We start from the raw sequence: 23,943 nt of genomic DNA, 5'->3' as shown, positions 1-23,943 counted from the left end.
AGGGTTCTAACGGCCGCTTGTAAGGAGGGACGATGTGACAAACCCCCTGCAGGAACGTGCGTACCTGTGGAAGTCTGGCTAGGCGCTTCTGGAAAAACACAGAGAGCGCTGAGACTTGTCCCTTAAGGGAGCCGAGCGACAAACCCTTTTCCAGTCCAGATTGAAGGAAGGACAGAAAAGTGGGCAAGGCAAAAGGCCAGGGAGAAATACCCTGAGCAGAGCACCACGACAGGAAAATTTTCCACGTCCTGTGGTAGATCTTGGCGGACGTTGGTTTCCTAGCTTGTCTCATAGTGGCAATGACGTCTTGAGATAACCCTGAGGACGCTAGGATCCAGGACTCAATGGCCACACAGTCAGGTTGAGGGCCGCAGAATTCAGATGGAAAAAACGGCCCTTGAGACAGCAAGTCTGGTCGGTCTGGTAGTGCCCACGGTTGGCCGACCGTGAGATGCCACAGATCCGGGTACCACGACCGCCTCGGCCAGTCTGGAGCGACGAGGATGACGCGGCGGCAGTCGGCCCTGATCTTGCGTAACACTCTGGGCAACAGTGCCAGCGGAGGAAACACATAAGGGAGCTGAAACTGCGACCAATCCTGAACTAAGGCGTCTGCCGCCAGAGCTCTGGGATCTGGAGACCGTGCCATGAACGCCGGTACCTTGTTGTTGTGCCGGGACGCCATGAGGTCGACGTCCGGCACCCCCCAGCGGCAACAGATCTCCTGAAACACGTCCGGGTGAAGGGACCATTCCCCTGCGTCCATGCCCTGGCGACTGAGATAATCTGCTTCCCAGTTTTCCACGCCTGGAATGTGAACTGCAGAGATGGTGGAGGCCGTGGCTTCCACCCACATCAAAATCCGCCGGACTTCCTGGAAGGCTTGCCGACTGCGTGTGCCGCCTTGGTGGTTGATGTATGCCACCGCTGTGGAATTGTCCGACTGAATTCTGATCTGCTTGCCTTCCAGCCACTGCTGGAACGCTTTCAGGGCAAGATACACTGCCCGTATTTCCAGAACATTGATCTGAAGCGAGGACTCTTGCTGGGTCCACGTACCCTGAGCCCTGTGGTGGAGAAAAACCGCTCCCCACCCTGACAGACTCGCGTCCGTCGTGACCACCTCCCAGGATGGGGGTAGGAAGAATTTCCCTTTCGATAATGAAGTGGGAAGAAGCCACCACCGAAGGGAAGCTTTGGTCGCCTGCGAGAGGGAGACGTTCCTGTCGAGGGACGTCGGCTTCCAGTCCCATTTGCGTAGGATGTCCCATTGAAGAGGACGCAGGTGAAACTGCGCGAAAGGAACTGCCTCCATTGCTGCCACCATCTTCCCCAGGAAGTGCATGAGGCGCCTCAAGGTGTGTGACCGACCTTGAAGGAGAGATTGTACCCCTGTCTGTAGTGACCGCTGCTTGATCAGCGGAAGCTTCACTATCGCTGAGAGGGTATGAAACTCCATGCCAAGGTATGTCAGCGATTGGGCCGGTGTCAGATTTGACTTTGGAAAATTGATGATCCACCCGAAACTCTGGAGAGTCTCCAGGGTAGCGTCGAGGCTGTGTTGGCATGCCTCTAGAGAGGGTGCCTTGATCAACAGATCGTCCAAGTACGGGATCACCGAGTGACCCTGAGAGTGGAGGACCGCTACTACAGTAGCCATAACCTTGGTGAAAACCCGTGGGGCTGTTGCCAGGCCGAACGGCAGTGCCACGAACTGCAGGTGTTCGTTTCCTATGGCGAAGCGCAAGAAGCGCTGGTGCTCTGGAGCAATCGGTACGTGGAGATAAGCATCTTTGATATCGATCGATGCAAGGAAATCTCCCTGGGACATTGAGGCGATGACGGAGCGGAGGGATTCCATCCGGAACCGCCTGGTCTTTACGTGTTTGTTGAGAAGTTTCAGGTCCAGGACAGGTCGGAAAGACCCGTCCTTCTTTGGGACCACAAACAAGTTGGAGTAAGAACCGTGGCCCTGTTGCTGAAGAGGAACAGGGACCACCACTCCTTCTGCCTTCAGAATGCCCAGCGCCTGCAGAAGAGCCTCGGCTCGCTCGGGAGGCGGGGATGACCTGAAGAATCGAGTCGGGGGACGAGAGGTGAACTCTATCTTGTAACCGTGAGACAGAATGTCTCTCACCCAACGGTCTTTTACCCGTGGCAGCCAGGTGTCGCAAAAGCGGGAGAGCCTGCCACCGACCGAGGATGCGGAGTGAGGATGCCGAAAGTCATGAGGAGGCCGCTTTGGTAGCGGCACCTCCGGTGGTCTTTTTAGGACGTGACTTAGACCGCCATGCATCAGAGTTCCTTTGATCTTTCTGAGGCCTTTTGGACGAGGAGAATTGGGACCTGCCCGCGCCCCGAAAGGACCGAAACCTCGACTGCCCCTTCCTCTGTTGGGGTATGTTCGGTTTGGGCTGGGGTAAGGATGTATCCTTTCCCTTGGATTGTTTGATGATTTCATCCAAACGCTCGCCAAACAATCGGTCGCCAGAAATTGGCAAACTGGTTAAGCGCTTTTTGGAAACAGAATCTGCCTTCCATTCCCGTAGCCACAAGGCCCTGCGGAGTACCACCGAATTGGCGGCTGCAACCGCTGTACGGCTCGCAGAGTCCAGGACAGCATTAATAGCGTAAGACGCAAATGCCGACGTCTGAGTGGTTATGGACGCCACCTGTGGCGCGGACGTGCGTGTGGCTGCGTCAATTTGCGCTTGACCTGCTGAGATAGCTTGTAGCGCCCATACGGCTGCGAATGCTGTGGCAAAAGAAGCGCCGATAGCTTCATAGATGGATTTCAACCAGAGCTCCATCTGCCTGTCAGTGGCATCTTTGAGTGAAGCCCCATCTTCCACTGCAAGTATGGATATTGGAGGATCCACTTTGGGACACTGAGCCCAACTTTTGACCACGTCAGGGGGAAAGGGATAACGTGTATCCTTAAGGCGTTTAGAAAAACGCTTATCTGGACAAGCATGGTGATTCTGGACTGCCTCTCTGAAATCAGAGTGGTCCAGAAACATACTCTGTGTACGCTTGGGAAACCTGAAACGGAATTTCTCCTGCTGGGAAGCCGACTCCTCCACCGGAGGAGCTGAGGGAGAAATATCCAACATACGATTGATGGACGCAATAAGGTCGTTCACTATGGCGTCCCCGTCCGGAGTATCAAGATTGAGAGCGGCCTCAGGATCAGAATCCTGATCAGCTGTCTCCGCATCATCAACCAGAGCTTCCCTCCTCTGAGACCCTGCACAATATGAAGATGTCGAAGGGAAAATCTAAGCGAGCTCGCTTAGTCGGTCTGGGGCTGGGGTCTGTGTCAGAACCCTCAGCTTGGGATCCATGAGATACCCCGGGAGGACATTGTTGGTCCAGCTGAGGTGGGCCAGGGAACAAAGATTCAACAGAGTCCCTGTGCTGAGATACCGGCCTGGACTGCAAGGCTTCTAGTATCTTAGCCATAGTCTCAGAGAGTTTTGCAAACTCCGTCCCTGTCACCTGAACTGTTAGCAGGTGGCTCCCCCTGGGCCCCCCCTAGCAGAGGCTCTGGCTGAGCAAGTGCCACAGGGGCCGAACAGTGCACACAATGAGGGTCAGTGGAACCTGCCGGTAGCGGGGGTCGTACATGCGGCGCAGGCAACATAATAAGCCTGTGTTTTGGCACCCCTGCCTTTCGTGGGCGCCATGCTATTATCTTCCCTGAGTAACACAATAGGGTATATAGCCAGAAATCAACTGTGCACTATACAGTGTAAAATAAACATATAATGTTACACTACTGCACCATGGGGCTAGCACCACAGGTGCTGCTTACCACCCGCTTAAAGCGGTTGTGAGGCCACCAGAGTCCCTGCCTGGGTCTCCCAGACTTTGTCCCCCTCTGCAGCGTCCGAGGAGCTGACAGGAATGCGTCCTGAGGAGAGGAGGGAGCCGTGGGCGTGACCCAGAAAGAGCGGGAACTGGTGCCTGCACTGTGCACAGTGAGGGGAGTGGAGTATGCAAAGCATGCTCCAGCCCTCAGTGCTGCTCGTTCTGTGCAGCGTCCCGCCCTTCCCCTGCCTGTCAGGGCTGTGGGCGGGAGGAAAGGAACTAGGCCGCAAAAAGCCGGGGACTCTAGTAATAAACGCGGCCGCCGTAAAAGCGCGGCCGGCGTGGAAGTCCCCGGCGCACTACAAGTCCCAGCCGCGCCGCAGTGATTCCATGGCAGCGGCGGTCAGTGCGGCAGTCCCTATACATAAACACACTCAGCAACGCTGAGTGTGTAATGGCACATATTAACCCGGTCAGCGCCGCGGTCCCCGGTGCACTAGCACACCCAGCAAAGCTGGAGTGTTGCTGTGCGCGGTCCCCACCGGGACACAGAGTACCTCCAAGTAGCTGGGCCATGTCCCTGAACGATACCCGGCTCCTATCCAGCAGGCTCCACAGGAGTTGTGGATGAAGCACGGTCTCAGTGGCTGGAGACCGATAGGATCCCACTTCCACCAGAGCCCTGAGGGGGATGGGGAAGGAAAGCAGCATGTGGGCTCCAGCCTCCGTACCCGCAATGGATACCTCAACCTTACAACACCGCCGACAAGAGTGGGGTGAGAAGGCAGCATGCTGGGGGCCCTATATGGGCCCACTTTTCTTCCATCCGACATGGTCAGCAGCTGCTGCTGACCAATCTGTGGAGCTGTGCGTGCGTGTCTGACCTCCTTCGCACAAAGCAAAAAACTGAGGAGCCCGTGGGAGCACGGGGGGTGTATAGGCAGAAGGGGAGGGGCTTAACACTTTTAAGTGTAATACTTTGTGCGGCCTCCGGAGGCATAGCCTATACACCCCAATTGTCTGGGTCTCCCAATAGAGCGACAAAGAAAAGTTTATTCAGAGGGTCATTTATTATTCAACCCCTCAAACCACCAGAATTCTGTTTGGTTCCCCTAAAGTATTAAGAAGTATTTCAGGCACAAAGAACAATGAGCTTCACATGTTTGGATTAATTATCTCTTTTTCCAGCCTTTTCTGACTAATTAAGACCCTCCCCAAACTTGTGACCAGCACTCATACTTGGTCAACATGGGAAAGACAAAGGAGCATTCCAAGGCCATCAGAGACAAGATCGTGGAGGGTCACAAGGCTGGCAAGGGGTACAAAACCCTTTCCAAGGAGTTGGGCCTACCTGTCTCCACTGTTGAAGAGCATCATCCGGAAGTGGAAGGCTTATGGAACTACTGTTAGCCTTCCACGGCCTGGACAGCCTTTGAAAGTTTCCTCCCGTGCAGAGGCCAGGCTTGTCCGAAGAGCCAAGGCTAACCCAAGGACAACAAGGAAGGAGCTCCGGGAAGATCTCATGGCAGTGGGGACATTGGTTTCAGTCAATACCATAAGTAACGTACTCCACCGCAATGGTCTCCGTTCCAGACGAGCCCGTAAGGTTCCTTTACTTTCAAAGCGTCATGTCAAGGCTCGTCTACAGTTTGCTCATGATCACTTGGAGGACTCTGAGACAGACTGGTTCAAGGTTCTCTGGTCTGATGAGACCAAGATCGAGATATTTGGTGCCAACCACACACGTGACGTTTGGAGACTGGATGGCACTGCATACAACCCCAAGAATACCATCCCTACAGTCAAGCATGGTGGTGGCAGCATCATGCTGTGGGTCTGTTTCTCAGCCAAGGGGCCTGGCCATCTGGTCCGCATCCATGGGAAGATGGATAGCACGGCCTACCTGGAGATTTTGGCCAAGAACCTCCGCTCCTCCATCAAGGATCTTAAGATGGGTCGTCATTTCATCTTCCAACAAAACAACGACCCAAAGCACACAGCCAAGAAAACCAAGGCCTGGTTCAAGAGGGAAAAAATCAAGGTGTTGCAGTGGCCTAGTCAGTCTCCTGACCTTAACCCAATTGAAAACTTGTGGAAGGAGCTCAAGATTAAAGTCCACATGAGACACCCAAAGAACCTAGATAACTTGGAGAAGATCTGCATGGAGGAGTGGGCCAAGATAACTCCAGAGACCTGTGCCGGCCTGATCAGGTCTTATAAAAGACGATTATTAGCTGTAATTGCAAACAAGGGTTATTCCACAAAATATTAAACCTAGGGGTTGAATAATAATTGACCCACACTTTTATGTTGAAAATTTATTAAAATTTAACTGAGCAACATAACTTGTTGGTTTGTAAGATTTATGCATCTGTTAATAAATCCTGCTCTTGTTTGAAGTTTGCAGGCTCTAACTTATTTGCATCTTATCAAACCTGCTAAATCTGCAGGGGGTTGAAGACTACTTGTAGGCACTGTAGATCCCTCTGTGTGTAATGACTCTATATAATAGATAGAAATAGATCACCCTCTGTGTAATGGCTCTATATAATATATAGAAATAGATCACCCTCTGTGTGTAATGATTCTATATAATAGATAGAAATAGATCACCCTCTGTGTGTAATGACTCTATATAATAGATAGAAATTGATCACCCTCTGTGTAATGGCTCTATATAATATATAGAAATAGATCACCCTCTGTGTGTAATGATTCTATATAATAGATAGAAATAGATCACCCTCTGTGTGTAATGACTCTATATAATAGATAGAAATTGATCACTCTCTGTGGAATGACTCTATATAATATATATGAATAATTCACTCTGTGTGTAATGACTCTATATAATACATGCGTTTCCCTTTTTGTACTGAATTACTGAAATAAATTACTTTTGATGATACTCTAATTTATTGAGATACACATGCTGATTATTGAGCCTCCATGCTGCCTTATATATAGTACAGTGCTGGCCACGTCTTGAGATATATATATATATATATATATATATATATATATATATATATATATATAAAGTACAATGATAACCACTGAGCCACCACCTTGTCCACTCTACCTCTAGTGATGCAATCATCCAGGGGCCTTGGAAAGCTGGGTGTTTCCCATTATATCCACCCCATGCGATCTAATAGAGGTCCTCGGCAGCTTCTCCATTGTCTGCCCTGTTATGCAGGGTTTAGTGAGTGGCTCGTGGCACTATACTATCTGCAGAGCGGCGGTCATTAATAGCCGCCTTAGTCCGGTGACCTGCTGATGAGACGCACAGGACGATCAGTAACGGATGGGTCTGTGCGTAGACATCACAGGTCTCGGCAGCACATACGGTTACACAGGGTAATGTGCTGCAGAGAATGATGCTGTATACACAAGCTTAATGGTCACTCGTCAGCGTTGCTCCATGATGAGGGGCTCAGCTGACTGTTCACACTGCGCAGTTATCGGGCAATGAGTGCTCTTACCCTGACAGCCAGGACAAAGACGCAGCGTCTGCAGAACCACGGCTCCAGATCCCCGTCCTCTCCGCTCTCCACCGCCGGGATGTGACACTTCTGATGATATCCTGAAAAAAATGACAGGCAACATGCAATGACTATGACCCAGCAGGTGTAACCGCCCATGGTGTACGCACCGGTCACGTCTCCAGGCCACGGGACCCAAATAATGAGGTCAGGTCCATGAATACAAGTCTGTGAGATAAGAATACAGCCTGAAATGGTGCGGTGCTACCATGGCAGAGAAAATTATGTGTGATCCGTCCATAGTACCGCCATCCCTGTTCACCCAGAGTCCGCAGGCCCAGGCCCTGAGCACCATCAAAGTATACACAGGCGGTAAAAGGGTCATCACCGCTCAGAGGCGACGCGCCTGACACCCGGGGTCCAGAGAATACAGAGGAAGAGGATACGGGACACACGGGTATATCACCACAAAGGGGACACACGGGTATATCACCACACAGGGGGACACACGGGTATATCACCACACAGGGGGACACACGGGTATATCACCACACAGGGGGACACACGGGTATATCACTGTGTGCCTGCGATCGGCTGTGTGTGCCTGCGATCGGCTTTGTGTGCCTGCGATCGGCTGTGTGTGTGATCTGCTGTGTGTGTGATCTGCTGTGTGTGTGATCTGCTGTGTGTGTGTGTGTGATCTGCTGTGTGTGTGTGTGTGATCTGCTGTGTGTGTGTGATCTGCTGTGTGTGTGTGTGTGTGTGTGTGTGATCTGCTGTGTGTGTGTGTGTGTGTGTGTGATCTGCTGTGTGTGTGTGTGTGTGTGTGTGATCTGCTGTGTGTGTGTGTGTGTGTGTGTGTGTGTGATCTGCTGTGTGTGTGTGTGTGTGTGTGTGATCTGCTGTGTGTGTGTGTGTGTGTGTGATCTGCTGTGTGTGTGTGTGTGTGATCTGCTGTGTGTGTGTGTGTGTGTGATCTGCTGTGTGTGTGTGTGTGATCTGCTGTGTGTGTGTGTGTGTGATCTGCTGTGTGTGTGTGTGATCTGCTGTGTGTGTGTGTGTGTGTGTGATCTGCTGTGTGTGTGTGTGTGTGTGTGTGTGTGTGATCTGCTGTGTGTGTGATCTGCTGTGTGTGTGATCTGCTGTGTGTGTGATCGTGTGTGAGTGATCTGCTGTGTGTGTGAGTGATCTGCTGTGTGTGAGTGATCTGCTGTGTGTGTGAGTGATCTGCTGTGTGTGTGAGTGATCTGCTGTGTGTGTGAGTGATCTGCTGTGTGTGAGTGATCTGCTGTGTGTGAGTGATCTGCTGTGTGTGTGAGTGATCTGCTGTGTGTGCGAGTGATCTGCTGTGTGTGTGAGTGATCTGCTGTGTGTGTGAGTGATCTGCTGTGTGTGTGAGTGATCTGCTGTGTGTGTGAGTGATCTGCTGTGTGTGTGAGTGATCTGCTGTGTGTGTGAGTGATCTGCTGTGTGTGTGTGATCTGCTGTGTGTGTGTGATCTGCTGTGTGTGTGATCTGCTGTGTGTGTGATCTGCTGTGTGTGTGATCTGCTGTGTGTGTGATCTGCTGTGTGTGTGATCTGCTGTGTGTGTGCCTGCGATCTGCTGTGTGTGTGATCTGCTGTGTGTGCCTGCGATCTGCTGTGTGTGATCTGCTGTGTATATCTGTGACCTGCTGTGTGTGTGCCTGCGATCGGCTGTGTGTATCTGTGATCGGCTGTGTGTATCTGTGATCGGCTGTGTGTATCTGTGATCCGCTGTGTGTGATCTGCTGTGTATATATGCGATCCGCTGTGTGTGTGATCGTGTGTGTGTGTGTGTGTGTGTGTGTGAGTGATCTGCTGTGTGTGTGTGATCTGCTGTGTGTGTGATCTGCTGTGTGTGCCTGTGATCTGCTGTGTGTGATCTGCTGTGTATATCTGCAATCTGCTGTGTGTGATCTGCTGTGTGTGTGTGTGATCTGCTGTGTGTGTGTGTGATCTGCTGTGTGTGTGTGATCTGCTGTGTGTGTGTGTGTGATCTGCTGTGTGTGTGTGTGTGTGAGTGATCTGCTGTGTGCGATTTGATGTGTGTGCCTGTGATCTGCTGTGTGTGTCAGCGTGTCAGCTAGCAGCAGGGTAGGACGGCGTGCAGCACCGACCAGAGATCACAGGAGGACCTTGGAACCACGCAGACGTCCTGGTCTGGTGAGTATGAGTCTCCTGGGAAGTGGGGGGGGGGGTCTGCTTTTTTGGGGGGTAAACTTACCCACAACCGTGTTTCTCCAAGAATAAGACCTCCTCCAAAAATAAGCCCTAGTGCTTTTTTGGGGGGCCAAAATAATATAAGACAGTGTCTTATTTTTAGAAAAACACAGTATATCACCACACAGGGGACACACGGGTATATCACCGCACAGGGGACACACGGGTATATCACCGCACAGGGGACACACGGGTATATCACCGCACAGGGGACACACGGGTATATCACCGCACAGGGGACACACGGGTATATCACCGCACAGGGGACACACGGGTATATCACCGCACAGGGGACACACGGGTATATCACCGCACAGGGCACACACGGGTATATCACCGCACAGGGGACACACGGGTATATCACCGCACAGGGGACACACTGTTATATCACCGCACAGGGGACACACGGGTATATCACCGCATAGGGGAGATGCAGTGACATTTGTTCTGCTTATGTGACAGATTTATGAAGAAAACACTTAAAAATCCCATTCTCCAAATTAAAATGTACAAATTTCCCAGTAAAATGTGTCACAACTATGGATATTCCCAGCAATCTCATGGTCTCCGCATTACACTCTTTCTAGGCCTCTGGAAATCCAAATTAATAAGATTTGTTTTACGAGCGCTCGGGAATTCAATACAGCACACCCTGCTCTGTGGTATACTGAAAGTCTCTGCTTTATTACATCACGTGACCAGTTTATATAGTATCCCAAACAAAGAAATAACTATGCAATAAGAGCCGCAGAATTCTCACACAGGACATTATACAAAGAGAAGATGAGAGGATTCACCAGGACAACAGGTATATTATCAAAAGCTGCTCCACCGCTCAGAAGTGCTATATCCTCCGTGTGCGGCTGTGACTGTCAGGAAGTCGTCATTCCGTACCCAGAGTGTCAGCATCATTATCCTGTACCCCCAGCGCCATTATCCTGTACCCCCAGCGCCATCATCCTGTACCCCCAGCGCCATCATCCTGTACCCCCAGCGCCATCATCCTGTACCCCCAGCGCCATCATCCTGTACCCCCAGCGCCATCATCCTGTACCCCCAGCGTCATCATCCTGTACCCCCAGCGTCATCATCCTGTACCCCCAGTCTCAGCGTCATTATCCTGCACCCCCAGTGTTATTATCCTGTACCCCCACAGCGTCATCCTGAACCCTTAGTGTCATTATCCTGTACCCCGAGTGTCAGTGTCATTATCCCGTACCCAGAGTGTCAGTGTCATTATCCCGTACCCCGAGTGTCAGTGTCATTATCCCGTACCCCAGTGTGTCAATATCCCGTACCCAGAGTGTCAGTGTCATTATCCCGTACCCCAGTGTGTCATTATCCCGTACCCCAGTGTCAGTATGCTGTACCCCAAGGACATCGTAGTTTTCCCCGATTGCGCTATTTTTCCTGTGTTCAGAATCGCGCTCACCCAGTCCGCACTTTCCACATATGAGGATGTCGTTGTGCGCAGATTTCGTCTTTCCCATGCAGCTATTGCACTTCGGCTCCTCTCCCGGCACACCAGCTGTGATAGGGAAATAATAGATTATGGCGGTGATATTTCCTACAAGTAGTGGGGTATACTGTGACGTCAGTCCGTGCTCCGCAGCAGCCGTCACGACACGGTATTACACTCTCCGGAGTGAGGGTTATATCAGTGCTGTAGTCATTCCTGCCTCATTACAACTTCTAGTGTCAGCTCCACAGACCTGGCAGCAGTCGAGCACCTCATATGTGAGGACCACCAGGGACTGGTTCATTAGAAGGCTGGTTTTCTGCATATAATGGCAATACCGCCACATATAAAGGGATGTGGTCCCCAGGAAACTGAAGGCCACAGAGTCAGTAGGTGTACGATATGACACGGCTGCTACCAGATCTGTTTACACGACGGACCCTTGCCCGTCCTTCTATTCGAGCTTTCCATGATGGGTCATTCTCACTGTGGACCGTTCCTTCAGCCACAAAAGAAGGGAATTTTGTTTACTTACCGTAAATTCCTTTTCTTCTAGCTCCTATTGGGAGACCCAGACAATTGGGGTGTATAGCTACTGCCTCCGGAGGCCACACAAAGTATTACACTTAAAAGTGTAAACCCCTCCCCTCTGCCTATACACCCCCCCCGTGCATCACGGGCTCCTCAGTTTTGGTGCAAGAGCAGGAAGGAGGAAACTTATAAATTGGTCTAAGGTAAATTCAATCCGAAGGATGTTCGGAGAACTGAAACCATGACCAAGAACAATTCAACATGAACAACATGTGTACCCAAAAGAACAAACAGCCCGAAGGGAACAGGGGCGGGTGCTGGGTCTCCCAATTGGAGCTAGAAGAAAAGGAATTTACGGTAAGTAAACAAAATTCCCTTCTTTGTCGCTCCATTGGGAGACCCAGACAATTGGGACGTCCAAAAGCAGTCCCTGGGTGGGTAAAAGAATACCTCGGTAAAAGAGCCGAAAACGGCCCCCTCTTACAGGTGGGCAACCGCCGCCTGAAGGACTCGCCTACCTAGGCTGGCATCTGCCGAAGCATAGGCATGCACCTGATAGTGTTTCGTGAAAGTGTGCAGACTCGACCAAGTAGCCGCCTGACACACCTGCTGAGCCGTAGCCTGGTGCCGCAATGCCCAGGACGCACCCACGGCTCTGGTAGCATGGGCTTTCAGCCCTGAAGGAACTGCAAGCCCAGAAGAACGGTATGCTTCAAGAATTGGTTCCTTAATCCACCGAGCCAAGGTTGACTTGGAAGCCTGCGACCCTTTACGCTGGCCAGCGACAAGGACAAAGAGCGCATCCGAGCGGCGCAGGGGCGCCGTACGAGAAATGTAGAGTCTGAGTGCTCTCACAAGATCTAACAAGTGCAAATCCTTTTCACATTGGTGAACTGGATGAGGACAAAAAGAAGGTAAGGAGATATCCTGATTGAGATGAAAAGGGGGATACCACCTTAGGTAGAAAGTCCGGAACCGGACGCAGAAGCACCTTGTCCTGGTGAAAAACCAGGAAAGGGGCTTTGCATGACAGCGCTGCTAGCTCAGACACTCTCCGAAGTGATGTGACTGCCACTAGGAAGACCACTTTCTGCGAAAGGCGTGAAAGAGAAATATCCCTCATTGGCTCGAAAGGTGGTTTCTGAAGAGCCGTTAGCACCCTGTTCAGATCCCAAGGTTCTAGCGGACGCTTGTAAGGAGGGACTATGTGGCAAACCCCCTGCAGGAACGTGCGTACCTGTGGAAGTCTGGCTAGACGCTTTTGAAAAAACACTGAAAGCGCCGATACTTGTCCCTTAAGGGAGCCGAGAGATAAACCCTTTTCCAGTCCGGATTGAAGGAAGGACAGAAAGGTGGGCAAGGCAAATGGCCAAGGAGAAAAACCCTGATCAGAGCACCAGGATAAGAAGATCCTCCACGTCCTGTGGTAAATCTTGGCGGACGTTGGTTTCCTAGCCTGTCTCATAGTGGCAATGACCTCTTGAGATAACCCTGAAGACGCTAGGATCCAGGACTCAATGGCCACACAGTCAGGTTGAGGGCCGCAGAATTCAGATGGAAAAATGGATTTCAACCAGAGCTCTATCTGCCTGTCAGTGGCATTCTTGAGTCATGCCCCATCTTCCACTGCAACTATGGATCTAGCCGCCAGTCTAGAGACTGGAGGATCCACCTTGGGACACTGAGCCCAACGCTTGACTACGTCAGGGGGGGGGAAGGGGTAACGTGTGTCATTAAGGCGCTTAGTAAAGCGCTTATCCGGACAAGCTCGGTGTTTCTCGACTGTATCTCTGAAGTCGGAGTGATCAAGGAACGCACTTCGTGTGCGCTTGGGAAACCTAAAACGGAATTTCTCCTGCTGAGAAACTGACTCCTCAATCGGAGGAGCAGGAGGAGAAAGTTCTAACACCTGATTGATGGACGCTATAAGGTAGTTTACTATGGCGTCCCCCTCAGGTGTATCAAGGTTGAGAGCAGTGTCAGGATCAGAGCCCTGATCTGCCACGTCCGCTTCATCCTCTATAGAGTCCTTGCGGACGACATGCTGTTGTGTCCTATAGCAATCAGTGAGGGTATATAGCCAAAGTAATAGTGCGGCCGTACAGAGTAACTGTATGCAATATAAACATATAATATACACTTCGGCACCCAGGGGGGCAAGCACCCAGTAACAGGTGCGGCTTACTGACCTCTCTCAGCGGTTGTGTGACTACCAGATTCCCTGCCTGAGCCTCCCAGAGCTTGTGGAGCTCGTCCCTGAGGTTCTCCACCGGCAGAAGTGCTGATAGCAATGGCTGCCGGCGTTCTGAGAGGAGGAGGGAGCCGTGGGCGTGCCTTAGAAAGTGCGGGAATCTGGTGCCCACGGTGCTCAGTGAGGGGGGAGGAGGATACAAAGTATGCTCCAGCCCTCAGCTCTGACGTGCAGTGCAGCGTCCCGCCCTTGCCCCTGACTGGCAGGCTCGGGGGCGGGAGAATGCGGTTTAGGCCGCAAAAGCCGGGGAGTATAGTTATAAATGCGGCCGGGAAACAAGCGCGGTCAGCGCGGTAGTCCCGGCGCACAAACACACCCAGCAGCTGCTGTAGCGTCCCTTACACAGGCGCTCTATGCGCCGTCCCCAAGGGGACACAGAGTACCTCAGAGGAGCAGGGCCCTGTCCCTGACGATACCCGGTCTCCTGTCCAGCAGATTCCCTCAGGGGCTGCGGAGGGAGCACGGTCCCAGTGCCTGGTGACCGGTTAGGATCCCACTTCACCCAGAGCCCCTAAGGGATGGGGAAGGAAAACGACATGTGGCTCCTGCCTGTGTACCCGCAATGGGTACCTCAACCTTAACAACACCGCCGACCAGAGTGGGGTGAGAAGGGAGCATGCCGGGGGCCCTGTTATGGGCCCTCTTTTCTTCCATCCGATAAAGTCAGCAGCTGCTGCTGACTAAATTGTGGAGCTATGCGTGCATGTGTGCCTCCTTCGCACAAAGCATAAAAACTGAGGAGCCCGTGATGCACGGGAGGGTGTATAGGCAGAGGGGAGGGGTTTACACTTTTAAGTGTAATACTTTGTGTGGCCTCCGGAGGCAGAAGCTATACACCCAATTGTCTGGGTCTCCCAATGGAGCGACAAAGAAACAGTGACTAATTTCTGGTTACACAATCGCAGCCCCCCCCCCCATCAGCCCCCTGCAGGGAACATAAGTGCCGAAGATTCAGACATGATATATGGTTGTGAGAATAACCCAAATCCACAGAAGAGGTGTAACAATGAGTGGAAACCCAGCGGACAGAGGAAGTAATGCAGAAAACACCTCTGAGTGCCCTCCTCCACGGCCCCACACATATTGTCCTCCTCCGCGGCCCCCCACACAGTGCCCTCCTCCGCGGCCCCGTACACAGTGCCCTCCTCCGCGGCCCCCCACACAGTGCCCTTCTCCGCGCCCCCCCTACATAGTGAACTCCTCCAAGGCCCCCCACACAGTGCCCACCTCCGCGGTCCCCCCACACAGTGCCCTCCTCCGCGGCCCCCCCACACAGTGCCCTCCTCCGCGGCCCCCCCACACAGTGCCCACCTCCGCGGCCCCCCACACAGTGCCCACCTCCGCGCCCACCCCACACACAGTGCCCTCCCCACACAGTGCCTTCCTCCGTGCCCACCCCACACAGTGCCCTCCTCCGCGCCCACCCCACACAGTGCCCTCCTCCGCGGCCCCCCCCACACAGTGCCCTCCTCCGCGGCCCCCCCCACACAGTGCCCTCCTCCGCGGCCCCCCCCACACAGTGCCCTCCTCCGCGCCCCCCCCCCCACACAGTGCCCTCCTCCGCACCCCCCCCCCCACACAGTGCCCTCCTCCGCGGCCCCCCCCACACAGTGCCCTCCTCCGTGGCCCCAGATTCACCCTCTTACTAGGTAGGAAACCACTGCTTAAGGGCAGTTCTCAGCAGCGCATCCTGTGACCGGTTTCCAGTCTGGTGATCTATGTTTAGCTGCATCATTTTGTCATGTAATGACTGGAAGCTGCAGTTTGATTTCAGCTCCTGGCTGCTTCTATGAATGGTATCTATAACAGTCCTGAAATCTAATCCCCGCACACATGAAATTACAATCTGTAGGGAATAGGAAACATCACACCTTCCAAGACTGTCTGTAGTAACATCACACCTTCCCACACACCTGACTGTAATAAGTCACACCCTTCCCCGACACCTGACTGTAATAGGTCACACCTTCCCACACACCTGACTGTAATAAGTCACACCCTTCCCCGACACCTGACTGTAATATGTCACACCTTCCCACACACCTGACTGTAATATGTCACACCTTCCCGGACATCTGACTGTAATATGTCACACCTTCCCCAACACCTGACTGTAATAGGTCACACCTTCCCGGACACCTGACTGTAATATGTCACACCTTCCCACACACCTGACTGTAATAGGTCACACCTTCCCACACACCTGACTGTAATAGGTCACACCTTCCCCGACACCTGACTGTAATAGGTCACACCTTCCCCGACACCTGACTGTAATAGGTCACACCTTCCCCGACACCTGACTGTAATATGTCACACCTTCCCCGACACCTGACTGTAATATGTCACACCTTCCCACACACCTGACTGTAATATGTCACACCTTCCCACACACCTGACTGTAATAGGTCACACCCTTCCCCGACACCTGACTGTAATATGTCACACCTTCCCCGACACCTGACTGTAATATGTCACACCTTCCCCGAAACCTGACTGTAATATGTCACACCTTCCCCGACACCTGACTGTAATATGTCACACCTTCCCAGACACCTGACTGTAATATGTCACACCTTCCCAGACACCTGACTGTAATAGGTCACACCTTCCCCGACACCTGACTGTAATATGTCACACCTTCCCACACACCTGACTGTAATAGGTCACACCTTCCCGGACACATGACTGTAATAGGTCACACCTTCCCCGACACCTGACTGTAATAGGTCACACCTTCCCCGACACCTGACTGTAATAGGTCACACCTTCCCCGACACCTGACTGTAATAGGTCACACCTTCCCCGACACGTGACTAATAGGTCACACCTTCCCACACACCTGACTGTAATAGGTCACACCTTCCCCGACACCTGACTGTAATAGGTCACACCTTCCCCGACACCTGACTGTAATAGGTCACACCTTCCCCAACACCTGACTGTAATAGGTCACACCTTCCCCAACACCTGACTGTAATAGGTCACACCTTCCCACACACCTGACTGTAATAGGTCACACCTTCCCACACACCTGACTGTAATAGGTCACACCTTCCCACACACCTGACTGTAATAGGTCACACCCTTCCCCGACACCTGACTGTAATAGGTCACACCTTCCCCGACACCTGACTGTAATAGGTCACACCTTCCCCGACACCTGACTGTAATAGGTCACACCTTCCCCGACACCTGACTGTAATAGGTCACACCTTCCCACACACCTGACTGTAATAGGTCACATCTTCCCACACACCTGACTGTAATAGGTCACACCTTCCCACACACCTGACTGTAATAGGTCACACCTTCCCCACACCTGACTGTAATATGTCACACCTTCCCCGACACCTGACTGTAATATGTCACACCTTTCCCCGACACCTGACTGTAATAGGTCACACCTTCCCCGACACCTGACTGTAATATGTCACACCCTTCCCCGACACCTGACTGTAATAGGTCCCACCTTCCCCACACCTGACTGTAATATGTCACACCTTCCCACACACCTGACTGTAATAGGTCCCACCTTCCCGGACACCTGACTGTAATAGGTCACACCTTCCCACACACCTGACGGTAATAACGTCACCCCCCCCCATAGATGTGATGTCATTTGTTGCACCATGCATGGATCCGGGACTTACCGTGCTGAATGTCTTTCCACAGGACCCAGTACTTGGAGTTGTCCTCAAACGTCACGAGGCAGCTCTGCTTTGTGCTGCTCACCTACAAGGCAGAAGACGAGACGTGACCACGTTTTATAGCTACGTGACTCAGCCGCTTATTTCTGTGCATAATGTGGCGACTCTAGAGATATAACAATGAGGACTGTATCTAGTAGTGACCCCACGTACCAGAGCCGAGAAATCGAAGTCTGAAGCCTCATGCAAATTTGGCTGGAGGTGCACTGGGGGCGTGGTGATACAGTGTATTGACACACCCATAGAGCACTAACAGAGTGATGAGGCCTCAAAGCCGTGACATCGGATGACCACCGAAAACTATAGTCATAACCCTGGTGGTTGTAAAGGGATAGAAAAACTGTGTAAATAGGAAGGACGGTGCTGACCCAATACCAGGCGTGTGAGAGGGATCCATCCACTGCTGGTGGCCTCAGAGCTGACCTCAGAGAGCACAGAACTACTCATGTATCATCCACCACGGTACACAGAACCCATCACTCCCATCATCCTGTCTGCAGGAGCTGATGATCCACATTCTCAGTCATACATAGTATCACTCCCATCATCCTGTCTGCAGGAGCTGATGATCCACTTTCTCAGTCATACATAGTATCACTCTCATCATCCTGTCTGCAGGAGCTGATGATCCACTTTCTCAGTCATACATAGTATCACTCTCATCATCCTGTCTGCAGGAGCTGATGATCCACTTTCTCAGTCATACATATAGTATCACTCTCATCATCCTGTCTGCAGGAGCTGATGATCCTCTTTCTCAGTCATACATAGTATCACTCTCATCATCCTGTCTGCAGGAGCTGATGATCCTCTTTCTCAGTCATACATATAGTATCACTCCCATCATCCTGTCTGCAGGAGCTGATGATCCTCTTTCTCAGTCATACACATAGTATCACTCCCATCATCCTGTCTGCAGGAGCTGATGATCCTCTTTCTCAGTCATACATATAGTATCACTCTCATCATCCTGTCTGCAGGAGCTGATGATCCTCTTTCTCAGTCATACACATAGTATCACTCCCATCATCCTGTCTGCAGGAGCGTGGGTCTTATGGATCTTTCTCAGTCACACAGACTCCCAACATCCGGATCCATCGTGGACCACCTACCTATCCCACACTCACCCTCTTGATCTTCCCGAGGTAGTAGAGCCCGTCTGTCCACCGGCACAGCACGTATTGCCCTTCAGTCTGGCTGACCATCAGCTCCGAGCAGCTATGTCCATTCCTTGTAGACGTTTCCATGGATGATCGGTGCAGGTGCCCGCAGGACGTGTAGACATCTTGAAGTGTTGTCTCCAGGCTCCTCTCTTCCATGTCTGCCAGACAGAGCATATAACAATGTTCTCATCTACTGCTCAATAAATGCTAGAGACTCAGAGAACAGTCGTGTACAATGTAACTGGGAATAAAGCATTAAGTCGTAAAGGTCTCCTACGATGGCCACTTGGGTGGACTGGTCATTGCACCGACTACCCTCTCCTTCCTACCTGAGCCACTCAGTATGTAGGGGTAGAGCTGTTCACTACTGCTGCCTGCACCTCTGGAGACTGAGGGTACTTAGGTCCATTGTATGCAGGCTGTAGACTGCACCAGGCACAGAACAGTTAATCAGATCGATAGTTGGTGGCGATTCACAGCATCTGGTAGAATATTTCTGATTATGAGTCAGTAGCAGCTTCCCCTTCCTGTGTCACCCAGAGACGGTGTGAGAGATATGATGCACAGCAAAGAAATGGTCCTTCAGGTCTAGAGAAGGACCAGACACAGTTTATGGCCATGCCCACAGAGCTTACAATCTACCTGCACACCCCAATACTGCCCCCTAGTGGACACAAGGCTCAGTACTCACCGCGGTGCTTTGCAGTGATGGAGGTCCTCTCCTGCAGCCGGGCTCCTGGAGTCACAATGTCAGGTTACACGGGAGTTTATTCTAGAGCGGAAATCTCCGCTGTAATTTGTATTTCCTGTTTTCTAATAATGTAAAACCTCAAGAACGCACGTTCCTCTCCACCTTGGTGAGACGCTGCGCACAGCGCTGCAGCACATACTGTGAGACGTCTCTTGGTCTCCGCACCGGCTGCTTTCATAACTTGTCAGATGTGTCAGAAGGGGAACTCCGAGCTCAACCTATATCCCTGAAATGATCGGATGACATGCAAAGCCCCGAAAGATGAGAACCAGAAGACTCTGCCCACAAAGTGAGGCATCAGGAGGACCCGAGAAGAGTACAAGCTGGGGGCCCGATGAAGGAGGACCAGCCAGGGCAATGATCGGACATGCAAAGCCACGAAAAGGAGAGCCAGAAGACTCTGCCCACAAAGTGAGGCATCAGGAGGACCCGAGAAGAGTACAAGCTGGGTGCCCGATGAAGGAGGACCGGGCAGGGCAATGATCGGATGACATGCAAAGCCTCGAAAAGGAGAGCCAGAAGACTCTGCCCACAAAGTGAGGCGTCAAGAGGACCTGAGAAGAGTACAAGCTGGGGGCCCGATGGAGGAGAACCGGCCAGGGCAATGATCGGTTGACATGCAAAGCCTCAACAGATGAGAGCCAGACTATGCCTGCAAAGTGAAGTGTCAGGAGGAACCGAGAACAAGACAAGCTGGGGGACCAATGGAGGAGGACCGGCCAGGGCAATGATCGGATGACATGCAAAGCCCCAACAGTGTACGACCCCAACGTGAAGCTACGGTGGCAGCAGAGCGTACTGCTGCTGCCCGCCATCTGTGACCCCAACATGAGATATCCGGCCGCAGACGCCCATCGCTGAGGAGGCGTCAGATCTCCGGCCGCAGACTCCAGTCGCTGAGGAGGCGTCAGATCTCCGGCCGCAGACCCCGATCGCTGAGGAGTCATCAGATCTCCGGCCGCAGACCCCGATCGCTGAGGAGGAGTCAGATCTCCGGCCGCAGACCCCGATCGCTGAGGAGGAGTCAGATCTCCGGCCGCAGACGCCCATCGCTGAGGAGGAGTCATATCTCCGGCCGCAGACCCCGATCGCTGAGGAGGAGTCAGATCTCCGGCCGCAGACCCAGATCGCTGAGGAGGAGTCAGATCTCCGGCCGCAGACCCCGATCGCTGAGGAGGAGTCAGATCTCCGGCCGCAGACCCCGATCGCTGAGGAGGAGTCAGATCTCCGGCCGCAGACTCTCATCGCTGACAACGTGCAATCAGCGGCTCGGGTCCCAGTGCTGCAGCTACACAGAGCAGCCGCACTCCAGAACTAACCTCATCATCACCACCTGCCAGGAGGACCTAGAAGGACCTGGAAGCTGAGACAAGGCTCCACCACAAAGACAAGTGCACACAGAGTGTTACCTCCTCTACCACCTGGAAGTGGATGATATGCAGAGTACTTCTCATTATGAGGCGACTCAGGCACCCACAAGGGCCGGGACACGGGCCTGACCACATAGAGTGCAAGCCCTGAGGGTGAGGAAGGCGAGGAGACCCTGAGCCGGACACTCCCGTCACATGCTCGGATGCCCTGGAGGGATGGAGGGGCCGGCCGCTCTCATCACATGCCCGGCTGCCCTGGAGGGATGGAGGGGTCGGCCGCTCCCGTCTCATGCCCGGCTGCCCTGGAGGGATGGAGGGGTCGGCCGCTCCCGTCTCATGCCCGGCTGCCCTGGAGGGATGGAGGGGTCGGCCGCTCCCGTCTCATGCCCGGCTGCCCTGGAGGGATGGAGGGGTCGGCCGCTCCCGTCTCATGCCCGGCTGCCCTGGAGGGATGGAGGGGTCGGCCGCTCCCGTCTCATGCCCGGCTGCCCTGGAGGGATGGAGGGGTCGGCCGCTCCCGTCTCATGCCCGGCTGCCCTGGAGGGATGGAGGGGTCGGCCGCTCCCTTCTCATGCCCGGCTGCCCTGGAGGGATGGAGGGGTCGGCCGCTCCCTTCTCATGCCCGGCTGCCCTGGAGGGATGGAGGGGTCGGCCGCTCCCGTCTCATGCCCGGCTGCCCTGGAGGGATGGAGGGGTCGGCCGCTCCCGTCTCATGCCCGGCTGCCCTGGAGGGATGGAGGGGTCGGCCGCTCCCGTCTCATGCCCGGCTGCCCTGGAGGGATGGAGGGGTCGGCCGCTCCCGTCTCATGCCCGGCTGCCCTGGAGGGATGGAGGGGTCGGCCGCTCCCGTCTCATGCCCGGCTGCCCTGGAGGGATGGAGGGGTCGGCCGCTCCCGTCTCATGCCCGGCTGCCCTGGAGGGATGGAGGGGTCGGCCGCTCCCGTCTCATGCCAGGCTGCCCTAGAGGGATGGAGGGGTCAGCCGCTCCCGACACATGCCCGGCTGCCCTGGAGGGATGGAGGGGTCAACTTCTCCAGTCACATACCCGGCTGCACTGGAGGGATGGAGGGGTCGGCTGCTCCCGTCTCATGCCTGGCTGCCCTGGAGGGATGGAGGGGTCAACTGCTCCAGTCACATACCCGGCTGCACTGGTGGGATGGAGGGGTCAGCTGCTCCCGTCACATGCCCGGCTGCCCTGGAGGGATGGAGGGGTCGGCCGCTTCCGACACATGCCCGGCTGCCCTGGAGCAATGGAGGGGTCAACTGCTCCCGTCACATGCCCGGCTGCCCTGGAGGGATGGAGGGGTCGGCCGCTCCCGACACATGCCCGGCTGCCCTGGAGCAATGGAGGGGTCAACTGCTCCAGTCACATACCCGGCTGCACTGGTGGGATGGAGGGGTCAGCTGCTCCCGTCACATGCCCGGCTGCACTCTGTACCTAGTCTGTGTGGGTGTCCTGACATGTGGGGAGGTACCTCAGTATATGGTCCGTGTGGGGGTCCTGAGATGTGGGGAGGGGGGAGTCACCTCAGTATATGGTCGGTGTGGGGGTCCTGACATGTGGGGAGGGGGGAGTCACCTCAGTATATGGTCGGTGCGGGGGTCCTGACATGTGGGGAGGGGGGAGTCGCCTCAGTATATGGTCGGTGTGGGGGTCCTGACATGTGGAGAGGGGGGAGTCACCTCAGTATATGGTCGGTGTGGGGGTCCTGACATGTGGGGAGCGGGAAGACACCTCAGTATATGGTCAGTGTGGGGGTCCTGACATGTGGAGAGGGGGGAGTCACCTCAGTATATGGTCGGTGTGGGGGTCCTGACATGTGGGGAGTGGGGAGTCACCTGAGTATATGGTCGGTGTGGGGGTCCTGACATGTGGGGAGTTACCTCAGTATATGGTCGGTGTGGGGGTCCTGACATGTGGGGAGTTACCTCTGTATATGGTCGATGTGGGGGTCCTGACATGTGGGGAGGGGGGAGTTACCTCAGTATATGGTTGGTGTGGGGGTCCTGACATGTGGGGAGGGGGGAGTTACCTCAGTATATGGTTGGTGTGGGGGTCCTGACATGTGGGGAGGGGGGAGTTACCTCAGTATATGGTCGGTGTGGGGGTCCTGACATGTGGGGAGGGGGGAGTCACCTCAGTATATGGTCGGTGTGGGGGTCCTGACATGTGGGGAGTCACCTCAGTATATGGTCGGTGTAGGGGTCCTGACATGTAGGGAGGGGGGAGTCACCTCAGTATACGGTCGGTGTGGGGGTCCTGACATGTGGGGAGGGGGGAGTCACCTCAGTACATGGTCGGTGTGGGGGTCCTGACATGTGGAGAGGAGGGAGTCACCTCAGTATATGGTCGGTGTGGGGGTCCTGACATGTGGGGAGCGGGAAGACACCTCAGTATATGGTCAGTGTGGGGGTCCTGACATGTGGAGAGGGGGGAGTCACCTCAGTATATGGTCGGTGTGGGGGTCCTGAGTCAGGACCCCCACACCGACCATATACTGAGGTGACTCCCCCCTCCCCACATGTCAGGACCCCTACACCGACCATATACTGAGGTGACTCCCCCCTCCTCACATGTCAGGACTCCTGACATGTGAGGAGGGGGGAGTCACCTCAGTATATGGTCGGTGTGGGGGTCCTGACATGTGGGGAGTTACCTCTGTATATGGTCGATGTGGGGGTCCTGACATGTGGGGAGGGGGGGGTTACCTCAGTATATGGTCGGTGCGGGGGTCCTGACATGTGGGGAGTTACCTCTGTATATGGTCGGGGTGAGGGTCCTGACATGTGGGGAGGGGGGAGTTACCTCAGTATATGGTCGGTGCGGGGGTCCTGACATGTGGGGAGGGGGGAGTTACCTCAGTATATGGTCGGTGCGGGGGTCCTGACATGTCGGGTCCTCTCACCTCAGGCTCCTCCGCTGTGCTCCATGTTCAGCCGCCGTCAGTTTTCCCGCGGATTCTTGACGTTTGTGTTATGTAATGAGGAGACTCCCCGCCGCCATCATTGGCCGCACAGACCCCGAGCCCCAACCCGGAGCCCGCCCCGCCGAGACCGGAGAGGAGACCGGAGGGTAGCCGGTACAGGGTGTGAGGAGTATATACTGTATACACTGTATGAGGAGTATATAATACTGCATACACTGTGTGAGGAGTATATACTGTATACACT

The 23,943-nt window shown here is 53.9% G+C and overlaps 1 protein-coding gene across 1 annotated transcript in view; it reads right to left on the bottom strand.

Moving 5' to 3' along the window:
- Window positions 1-23,725, bottom strand: part of PHF19 (PHD finger protein 19) — a 129,310-nt gene extending 105,585 nt beyond the window's left edge. The window contains exons 1-5 of the mRNA XM_075324322.1: window positions 23,679-23,725; window positions 18,616-18,809; window positions 17,432-17,513; window positions 10,970-11,065; window positions 7,296-7,396 (exon numbers count right to left, since the gene is read on the bottom strand). Of these exons, the coding sequence (XP_075180437.1) occupies window positions 7,296-7,396; window positions 10,970-11,065; window positions 17,432-17,513; window positions 18,616-18,807 (471 nt within the window). The 5' untranslated portion in view covers window positions 18,808-18,809; window positions 23,679-23,725. The remainder of the gene's footprint in view (window positions 1-7,295; window positions 7,397-10,969; window positions 11,066-17,431; window positions 17,514-18,615; window positions 18,810-23,678) is intronic.
- Window positions 23,726-23,943: the final 218 nt, after the last annotated feature.

The sequence above is a fragment of the Anomaloglossus baeobatrachus genome, chromosome 9 (genome assembly GCF_048569485.1).
Source record: "Anomaloglossus baeobatrachus isolate aAnoBae1 chromosome 9, aAnoBae1.hap1, whole genome shotgun sequence".
In the NCBI taxonomy this organism is placed as follows: domain Eukaryota; kingdom Metazoa; phylum Chordata; class Amphibia; order Anura; family Aromobatidae; genus Anomaloglossus; species Anomaloglossus baeobatrachus.
This window is presented reverse-complemented; position numbering and strand designations above follow the sequence as displayed.